Source organism: Salvelinus fontinalis, chromosome 36 (genome assembly GCF_029448725.1).
Source record: "Salvelinus fontinalis isolate EN_2023a chromosome 36, ASM2944872v1, whole genome shotgun sequence".
NCBI lineage: Eukaryota > Metazoa > Chordata > Actinopteri > Salmoniformes > Salmonidae > Salvelinus > Salvelinus fontinalis.
The window spans coordinates 774,434-785,751 of record NC_074700.1 but is presented as its reverse complement, the minus strand read 5'-3'; the positions used below and the strand labels follow the sequence as shown (position 1 = coordinate 785,751).

At 38.9% G+C, this 11,318-nt stretch overlaps 1 protein-coding gene across 1 annotated transcript; it reads right to left on the bottom strand.

The window, feature by feature from the left end:
• Nucleotides 1-1,319: 1,319 nt before the first annotated feature.
• Nucleotides 1,320-3,149, bottom strand: LOC129835745 (equistatin-like). The gene is made up of 5 exons (XM_055901505.1): nt 3,103-3,149; nt 2,527-2,590; nt 1,702-1,833; nt 1,493-1,591; nt 1,320-1,413 (listed from the first exon to the last, which is right to left on the bottom strand). The coding sequence occupies exons 2-4, from the start codon at nt 2,576-2,578 to the stop codon at nt 1,509-1,511; spliced, it is 267 nt and encodes an 88-aa protein (XP_055757480.1). The 5' UTR covers nt 2,579-2,590; nt 3,103-3,149; the 3' UTR covers nt 1,320-1,413; nt 1,493-1,508.
• Nucleotides 3,150-11,318: the final 8,169 nt, after the last annotated feature.

Below are 11,318 nucleotides of genomic sequence, written 5' to 3'. Positions count from 1 at the left end.
TATATTGTAATTGTTTTTAATAACCTGCCCAGGGACTGCGGTTGAAAATTAGCCAGCTGGCTAAAACCATCACTTTTACTGAAACGTTGATTAATGTGCACTGTCCCTGTAAAAATATGATAAACGTACACCAACGTCACGCACCATCGAGAGCATCCTGTCGGGCTGTATCACAGCCTGGTACGGCAACTGCACCGCCCTCAACCGCAAGGCTATCCACAGGGTGATGCGGTCTGCACAACGCATCACCGGGGGCAAACTACCTATCCTCCATGATACCTACAGCACCCGATGTCACAGGAAGGCCAAAAAGATCAAGGACATCAACCACCCGAGCCACTGCCTGTTCACACAGCTACCATCCAGAAGGCAAGGTTAGTATAGGTGCATCAAAGCTTGGACCGAGAGACTGAAAAACAGCTTCTATTGCAAGGCCATCAGCCTGCTCAACAGCAATCACTAACTCAGAGGCTGCTGCCTACATTTAGACCCAAACACTGGCCACTTAAAACAATGCCTCTGTTTACATTACTTTTATCACGTGTATTTTACACCTTGTCCATATACTTATGTACATATTCACACCTTTAGATATGTGTATTAGGTAGTTGGGGAATTGATAGATAACAATGCTAGTTCCGACAGTGTAGTACTACACACTAAAATTAGCATGTGTCAAATAAATGTTGAGTTAATTGAAATGCATTCCAGGTGACCACCTCACAAATCTGGTTGAGAGAATGCTAGGAGTGTACAAAGCTGTAAAGGCAAAGGGTGGCTACTTTGAAGAATCTCAATATAGTTTGATTTGTTTAAGATATGATTCCATAATTGACTATTCCACAATGTAGAAAATATTATAACTGAAAACCCTGGAATAAGTAGGTGTGTTAAAACTTGCCTGGTACTGTTGATATAGTATTTTTAGCCTGTAGAAGCTGATGAGATCCTCCTCTTTTTAATAGAAGCCATCAGGCTGTTCTCACCCAATTGCATAGCTTATAGAAATGTTGGCCAACATGAACTCATGAAGTGATTTAGATTTTCAAATTACATTGGCAATGATGTCAGAGTTATTAGAGGGACAATAGAGTGCTGAGTACCAGGCAGTTAACAAGTGTGGTAGACTAATGACCATCACCAGCATCAGAGCTTGGAGAAGCCCAATTACTCCATGGTCACGTGGTATTTCATTGCCTTATTGTCCTGTAACCGCCAATGTAGTGGTAATACAGTCACCATAACAGTCCTACTTCCTCTATTTCCCAGAAATGGATTGGTTCAGATATCCTGAACAATTTATCACACCAACAATAAAGTAAGTAATTCAACCATTTAATCTGTTTATATGGGATGTGAATCAGTTCCTGTAGTACAGTAAAGACAACTGTCAATCATTCCAACGCCTTTCACCTACAATTACAGACATAACATTAACATCCAGAATCAGCTGTAAAGTAGTAACATTTAGTGAATGAGTATGTATATACACCTTGGTGGAACAGTTGCTAGCAGTTGATTGGAGCAGTGCCTGGTGGAGTCTCAGTACCCTGGATCTTCTGTCCGGTACTGGTCACACACCAACAGTAACCTACCAGAAATAGACATGTTCCATAAACAATAGACATATTACACTAACACATTGAAGTGTCACATTAAACTGAATTGGAGAATTTAGTGTGTATGTGCGTCCGTGTTCACCTGCAGAGCCCCAACATTGCTTAGGGGTGTATTGTCCTGCGGTGTCACACGTTGGGATGTAGGCTCCAATTGGGCCATGTGTCGCGGCATCTCTAGCACGCTCACATGGGGTCTTGGGTTGTATCGTAGCATCTGGACACAGGTAACAAACATTGTAATGTGGACAAAATGTATGGACATAATATACATTGCTGGACATACATCCCAGAATCTTGGTTTGCGTCCCATTTGGGACCCTACTCCCCCTAGTCAGAAGTAGTTTATACGGATTAGGGTTCACTTCAGAAGTAACCTACGTACTAACTAGCTAAATACTGAAATTGTGCTACTTTTTTAAAAGCCCTATGCAGGCAAAATTCCATTTCTGTCTTTTGTATAACAGCTGATGAAACAAAGACTGAAAGTGGGGGTAAATTGTATCAGTGTTATTTCCTGATAGTTGCTAGACAATCCAATCATACATCCAGTTGAATGTATGAAACAGTTCATATCAGAATACCTCAGGCCAGCATCTAGACACCAATATACATCTCTGGAACTCGAGGAGTGGCAGGTAGACTAGCAGTTAGAGAGTTGGACCAGTAACTGAAAGGTTGCTAGATTTTATCCCTGAGATGACAAGTTGAAATATCTGTCTGTGCCCTTGAGCAAAACAAAACCTTAAATTCTCCAGTGTCACAGTTGATAATGGCTGCCCTCTCAGAGGGTGTCCAAGGGACAACGGGTTTTGAAAAGAAACATTAATACCTACGTGTGTGAATAGGACAGAGCAACACCCACTAATGTCTTATTAAAATGTTGGTAAGTGTGAGGTATGTAACTCACCTCCCAGAGCAAAAGCTGTGCTGACAAGCAGAATGATGGTCAATATCGCCATTGTGATAGTCTCCTGAGAGAGAGAGAGAGAGCATTTTAAATCTGGAATGGCTGTTGGTACTAGGAGAGGTTATGGAAACCCTGTGTTAAGTACCAAACTTAAACAACGGCTGAGGCAGCATTTCCTACATCCAGTCCAGAGGACCCCAAGAACCGAGTACGGGCAACACGGCACTACTGAGCTATTGCCAAAACTCCGGTATCATCTCTTCAACCACATACGATAGATAAGCCTGGCACACAGGAATATGGATCCTTTCCAAATAGCTCCTCATTCCGTTTGTAGTGAACCACCTTTGACAAAGGCCCACAGTGCACTACATAGGGAATCATCCTAGATCTAGTCAGAGACTACCCATTTGCTGCAAAGGTAACTGTTAGTCTATGCTCTTAATTTCAGGTGGGGGGGGGGGTCACTCCACAAAATGGGGACCTATATAGTGCATTACATTTGACCGGGGACACATAAGATTAAGGTGCCATTTAAAGGGGCAGCTAGTCTATTAAATAATGTCACAATCTCACCTTCTGCACTCTTCCACAGGATTCACTGGTTGTCTCTCTGTTGTCTGTGAGTTATGTTCTACTTCTTCCACCTCTCCTTTTAAAGGACCTGTCACAGGTGTGACTATTTGCCTCATTAACCCAATGAGAGTTCCCGATGTCGGCCATTATCCAGTGGTGTAAAGAACTAAAGTAAAACTATGTGAAAGTACTACTCAAGTCATTTTTGGGGGTATCTTTACTTTACTATTAATATATTCGACATCTTTCACTTCACTACATTCCTAAAGAAAATAATGTACTTTTTACTCCATACATTTTCCCTGACAACCAAAAGTACTCGTTAGATTTTGAATGATTAGCAGGACAGAAAAATTGTCTGATTCACACACTTATCAAGAGAACATCCCTGGTCATCCCTACTGCCTTTGATCTGGCACACTCACTAAACACAAATGCTTCATTTGTAAATGATGTCTGGGTGTTGGAGTGTGACACTGGCTATCCGTAATCAAATAAAAAAACACGAAAATGGTACCATCTGATCTGGTTTGCTTAATATAATGAATTTGAAATGATTTCTACTTTTGCTACTTAAGTATATGTTATCAATTACATTTAATTTTGATACTTCAGTATATTTAAAACCGAATACATTTAGACTACTCAAGTAATATTTTACTAGGTGACTTTCACTTTTACTTGAGTCATTTTCTATGAAGGTATCTTCATAGGCAGTGAAGAGAGTAGTAGAGGAAGATGGGTCCAGTTTCGAGGGATCCTGAGAGGCTCCCTGTGAGTATGCCGAGGCCAATAGAGAGTGATAGGAATAACACGTGTTTCAGTAAGGTTGGTTTCTTAGCATTCATAGTCATGGTTATCAACTGTACCGCAGAAATGGAACATAAATTACAGAAAATAGATGTTATGGTGGTAGCTGCAGAGAACTCCTTGGGTTATGAGATTTTACTGCAAAAGAGTGACAAGGTGTGATGAATGATAGTGTCCTGTTATCCCAGGCTGCCGGCCTGCTTTAGGACAAAGCCCAATCAGTAGTACTCAGCTCACGTGCTAGGACACAGCCCACACAGTACTAGTCAGCCTACGCTTTAGTTCTCAGCTAACGCACTAAGACTCAGCCAACCCCATAGTATGATTATGCATTTAATGCTTTTGTTATAAAATTATATTTTTGGGGTGAAAATGATCTTCCCCAAACGTGAAACTCATGCGCTGCATGTGCATGCCAGTTAGGCTCTACACTCATTGTAAAGAGGTTATTTGGTCACTTTAGTTGTAATACAAATGTAGCCAGGTGGTTAAATGGCATAGTTGTATTCATTTATATCCACTAGATAGCACTGTCCCTTTAAGAGATTCATAAATAAGGTGTGCAAGCAGTTATGGGATTGTACATGCGCAGCGTGTAAGAGTAAGCAAATACACTGTAGGGCAACTGAAATCCATCATGGGTCCAACGTTACTTTGGATTGACATGGGGATGTTAGCTTCTTGCTAGCTGAATACCAGTGCTCCCAGAGACACGTTGTGGAGTTAATCATTACATTATTTAAAGCTGCTGTATGGGTAAGAATCTACTGTTCCATGTGGGGTTAAGGTATCACGTGGACAGTGTGTTTAAAGCAGAGCCACTTCTCAGATTGTTTTTATGCACTTTACCAACAGATGTATTTCACTTGATTGTGATTTAGACTGAATATGACATCATGGTGACTTCCTCTTGTGATGATTTCCCTTCTACATGATCGTATTTTATATATAAGCTTCGACAGTACAAACAACCCCAAATAATGTTTTGTCCTGTGATGGGTTGACTTTCGCCAGGCTACACAAACCTTATCAAAACATATAGGCCTATTGGCTAGGCTACATGAGGTGTGGCACTATGATTTGAAAAAGTTGGAAAAAAAAGTTATGCATTGCTTCTTGCCTTACACTGAGCATCATTCACAAGTGATGTGCTAATATTGTCACCCATCAGACTATTCTTGATTTAATCTTGTCTTTACATGTACTAAAAAATATTTGTGACATTTGTTTTGATTTAGAAAGGACAATTATCTTGCACCTGACTCGAATCGGGCAGGGGAAAAATACATTTAATCTATGCACTTAAATAGCGAATGGAGGATTATTTTCCCTCGTTTCATTTTCATGCCAGCCAGGTAGGCTATACTCCTGTTGGAAATATAAGCAATGTTCTTAATATTAGGAAAGTTGATAAATACAGCACGAGTCAAAAGTTTGGACACACCTACTCATTCAAGGGTTTTTCTTCATTTTTACTATTTTCTACATTGTAGAATAATAGTGAAGACATCAAAACTATGAAATATCACACATAGAATCAAGTAGTAAACAAAAGTGTTTAACAAATCAAAATATATGTTATATATCAAAATATATGTTATATTTGAGATACTTCAAAGTTGCCTTGATGACAGCTTTGCACGCTCTTGGCATTCTCTCAACCAGCTTCACCTGGAATGCTTTTCCAACAGTCTTGAAGGAGATCCCACATATGCTGAGCACTTGTTGGTTGCTTTTCTTAACTCTGTGGTCCAACTCACTGAGACTGCACTCGTGGAGGTGGTAAATGACCTTTTAATGGTGTCAGACCATGGTTCTTCTTCTGTCCTCTTCCTCATCAACAACAGTCACCCACGAAGCATCGTTACCCATCGCTCCACAAAAGCCGCGGCCCTTGCAGAGCAAGGGGAACCACTACTTCAAGGTCTCAAAGCGAGTGACGTCACCGATTGAAACGCTATTAGCGCACACCACCGTTAACTAGCTAGCAATTTCACATTGGTTACACCTACACCTTAGTGCTGCTTTGATACCATAGATCACCACATTCTTTTGGAGAGATTGGAAACCCAAATTGATCTACACGGACAAGTTCTGTCCTGGTTTATATCTTATCTGTCGGAAAGATATCGGTTCGTCTCTGTGGATGGTTTGTCCTCTGACAAATCAACTGTATATTTCGGTGTTCCTCAAGTTTCCGTTTTAGGACCTCTATTGTTTTCACTTTATATATATATATATATATAATATATTACCTCTTGGTGATGTCATTCGGAAACATAATGTTAACTTTCACTGCTTGGCGGACGATACACATTTGTACATTTAGATGAAACATGGTGAAGCCCCAAAATTGCCCTCCCTAGAAACCTATGTTTCAGACATAAGGAACTGGATGGCAGCAAATGTTATACTTTGAAACTCAGACAAAACAGAGATGCTAGTTCTAGGTTCCCTAGAAACAAAGAGATCTTCTGTTGGATCTGACAATTAATCATGATGGTTGTAGTGTCATATCAAATAAAACTGTACCGTTTTACTGCTAACCTACAAAGCATTACATGGGCTTATTCCTCTCTCTTTCCGACTTGGTCCTGCCGTACATACCTACACGTACAATACGGTCACAAGACGCAGGCCTCCTTATTGTCCCTAGATTTACTAAGCAAACAGCTGGAGGCAGGGCATTCTCCTATATAGCTCAATTTTTTTGGAATGGTGTGCCTATCCATGTGACAGGCGCAGACTCGGTCGTGACCTTTAAGTCTTTATTGACGACTCATCTTTTCACTAGGTCCAATGATTGGGTGTAGTCTGGCCGAGGGGTGTGAAGCTGACAGTAAGGCACTGGAGCGATGAACCACCCTTGCTCTCTATGCTTGGCTGGTTCCCCTCTCTCCACTGGGAATCTCTGCCTCTAACCCTATTATGGGGGCTGAGTCACTTGCTAACTGGTGCTCTTCCATGCCGTCCCTAGGAGGGGTGAATCACTTGAGTGGATTTAGTCTCTGAAGTAATCTTCCTGTCTGGGTTGGCGCCCCCCTCGGGTTCGGCCCGTGGTGGAGATATGCGTGGGCTATACTCGGCATTGTCTCAGGGTAGTAAGTTGGTGGTTGAAGATATCCCTCTAGTGGTTTTGAGGCTGTGCTTTGGCAAATTGGGTGGGGTTATATACTGCCTGGTTGGCCCTGTCCGGGGGAATAGTCGGACTGTGTCTCCCGACCCCTCCTGTCTCTGCCTCCAGTAATTATGCTGCAGTAGTTTGTGTCGGAGGGCTAGGGTCAGTCTGTTATATCTGTAGTATTTCTCCTGTCTTATCAGGTGTCCTGTGTGAATTTAAGTATGCTCCCTCTAATTCTCTCTTTCTTTCTCTTTCCCTTCTCTCAAGGACGTGAGACTGAGGACCATGCCTCAGCACTACCTGGCCTGACGACCAGTCCATATGGTCGTGCTGCTTCTCCAGTTTCAACTGTTCAGAAGAGGACCTGCCACCCCTCAGAGCATGGTTCCTCTCTAGGTCTCTAGGTTCCCAAATTAAACTGCATCGTACACAATTCTTGCTTGTACAATATGCTTATTATTATTACTATTGGATAGAAAACACTCTCTAGTTTCTAAAACCATTTGAATTATATCTGTGAGTAAAACAGAACTCGAGTTGGAGAAATCTTCCTGTCAGCAAGTGAGAAATCTGAAATCAGGCAATCTGTTCCAGGGTCGGTTTATTAATTTGCATGTATTCTATTGGTCGACATGCACTGCATACTCCTTCCCCTGGATATCAGCAAGCAATGAGAATTGGAATGGAGTTGCTAGGCAGATCTGAGGCTATATAAATGAGCTGGGAATGTGGGGTCCAGCCTTTTCAACATTCGCCATGACGCAAGACAGACCTCAGGATTGCTTTCTGAAAAGCTCTCGTTATAGGAGTTAGATATATCCGGCTCTGATTTTATTCAATATAGGTGTTAAAGACATCATGTTTTTTTTTTTTTTTTTTTTTTTTTGGGAGGGTGGAACAGCTTAATATTGCGGAAAGAATGTTGCTTCCAATGTAATTGTCTGCATCATTTCCAATCCCCCAAATTTTTGGGGGTAAATATATATATCCATTCACGTATGCATACATATACACATATATACATACACATACCTACATAGACATACATACTTTTTTTTAAAGAGTATACCTTTATTATTATTCCCCGCAAACCCTACCACCGATCCCCCAATTTGAGTAAACTGATAAACATTTCTGTTTTTACCTTCAATTTATACATCTTATTCACATTTTACAGACACAGTCTACTTTATAATAGTTCTCTCTTGTTTGTTCTTAGTCCTTCCTTTATTTCTGTTGTTCATCCAGTTTGATTTCCACTTGTAACTGTGCTATTTCACAATAGCTCCGCACCTATACACATTTCACAGATCCCGTATGCCCTACATTGTTTATCTTGTTATTAGTCCCACCCTTCAGCTCCACTCAACCATTCCCATCTATCTTCCAACATCATCCATTTCGGATTTTTATTTGCCATATATTTTTCAACTGTGCTGTAATGCTTCACAAAAGATTTGAATCTTCCTATTCTCATAGCTTCCACGGATTGTAAATTAAAAATAAACATTTTTGCTAAAATAATTATTATATTATTGATTGATTGACTATGGCTTTTCAAATCCCCCAGTATTGCTATCTGTAGCGTTAGTTCTACGTTGCAATTCTTCAACCATTCCTGGACCTGTGACCAAAAACGAGCTACATGCAGACAATACCAAAATAAATGGTCTAATGACTCTGCCTCCTCACAGCAGAATCTACAGAGCTGGGAAGATTGTATCCCCCATATATATAACATTCTATTAGTTGCATGAATTTTGTACAATAATTTAAATTGAAAAATTTGAAGTTTTGAATCCGGCGTTGTTTTGCGTATCAATTCATAAACCATGTGCCATGGAATGGGTACATCGAAAATCTCTTCCCAACTATTTTGCAATTTATATGGCACAGCTGTAAGTTTTTTGGTCCTTAAATGAAATTGGTATATGTTTTTATTTATCACACTTTTCTTTAACCATTTATGTTCTTTAATATAAGGCCGACATACAAGTTCCTTACTTTTATTCCCTTCCATTTTTGTGGTAATGCTGCAATTAATTGGTTGTAATTTTGGGTAGAGCAGACATTTCCATATGTCTGTGTTAGCTGCATGTGTGACATTACTCCACCAGTCCTATTTATGATATCATTCACAAAAATTATACCTTTTTTAAACATTTCTTCGATAAATACAGTTTTTTTATCAATTACTATATTTGAATTTAACCACAAGATTTGTTGTACTATTTGTTCCGTCCTTTCAGGTGGATTAAACTGAAATTGCAACCAACTTTCTAAGGCTTGTTTAAAAAATAAAGATATTTTGGAAATTATTTCCTTTTCAAGCAACCGAAAGTGAGCAGGTGTAATCTGAATAAAGGGAAAAAGGCCCTTCTTGAACATAGGATGAGACATTCGTACCAATCTACTAGAGAACCAGTTTGGATTTAAGTATAACTTTTGTATGACTGATGCCTTTAGTGAGAGGTCTAATGCTTTAATATTTAATAATTTCTGCCCTCCGAATTCATATTCGTTATATAAATAGGCCCTTTTAATTTTATCTGGCTTGCCGTTCCAAATAAAATTGAATATTTTTTGTTCATATAATTTAAAAAGCAGGTCACTAGGTGTAGGCAAAACCATAAGCAAATAGGTAAACTGTGATATGATTAAAGAGTTAATCAGGGTGATTTTCCCACAAATAGACAGGTATTTTCCTTTCCATGGTAGCAAGATCTTATCTATTTTTGCTAACTTTCTATAAAAATTTATTGGAGTGAGATCATTTCTTTCTTTTGGGATTTGTATACCGAGTATGTCCACATCACCGTCAGACCATTTAATTGGTAAACTACATGGCAATGTAAAATGTGTATTTTTTAGTGATCCAATACATAATATGGTAAATTTATCATAATTTGGTTTTAATCCAGAGAGGATAGCAAATGTATCTAGATCCTCTAAGAGGCCGTGGAGAGTTTCTAGTTGTGGTTTTAAAAGAAAACATGAATCATCAGCGTACAATGACACCTTAGTTTTTAGGCCCTGGATTTCTAATCCCTTAATATTAATGTTTGATCTAATTTTAACAGCTAACATTTCGATGGCAATAATAAATAGATATGCCGATAGTGGACAACCTTGTTTTACTCCTCTAGATAGTTTAAAACTTTCTGAGATGTAGCCATTATTTACTATTTTACACCTAGGGTTACTATACATAATTTTTACCCATTTTATAAGAGATTCCCCAAAATTGAAATATTCTAGGCATTTATATATAAACTCCAGTCGTACTTTATCAAAAGCCTTTTCAAAATCAGCTATGAAAACCAGGCCTGGTGTCCCCAATATTTCATAGTGTTCCATTGTTTCCAGTACTTGCCTTATATTATCTCCAATGTATCGTCCATGTAAAAAACCTATCTGATTAGGATGAATAATATCTGACAAAACTTTTTTTATTCTATGCGCCAAGCATTTTGCTAGGATTTTTGTATCACAACACTGAAGTGTAAGAGGTCTCCAATTTTTTAAATGGACTGGATCTTTATATATACCACTTGGGTCCTGTTTCAGTAATAATGATATCACACCTTCTTGTTGCGTGTCTGATAATCTATCATTTATATAGGAGTGGTTAAAACAAGCTAATAATGGTCCTTTGAGTATATCAAAAAAATGTTTGTATACTTCCACTGGTATGCCATCCAGTCCTGGAGTTTTCCCATCCTTAAAGGCCCCAATTGCATCAAGTAGTTCCTCCTCTGTAATTAGGCCTTCACATGAGTCTTTCTGTACAGATGTTAATTTTACATTATTATTAGGGAAAAAATCCATACAATTAGTTTCAGTTAGTGGAGATGGAGGAGCCTGAAACGAAAATATATTCTTAAAGTACTTTACTTCCTCTTTCAAAATATAATTTGGTGAATCATGCGTGACTCCATCATTTGTAACAAGTTTTAATACGTTTTTTTTGGTAGCATTTCTATATTGACGATTGAAAAAGAATTTGGTGCATTTTTCCCCATATTCCATCCAGTTCGCTTTATTTTTGTAATATATTACACTGGATCTTTCTTGAATAAGTTCCTCCATTTCTTTTTGTTTTTCCTCTAACTTATTCTGTGCCTCTATGATACCGTTTTTATTGTTATCTAACTGTACTGTTAGTCCTTCAATGTCCTTTGTTAATATGGACTCTTTTGATCGAAATTGCTTTTGTTTTATAGATGAGTACTGAATTGCATGGCCTCTAAAGGCACACTTAAAAGTGTCCCATACAATATGGGGA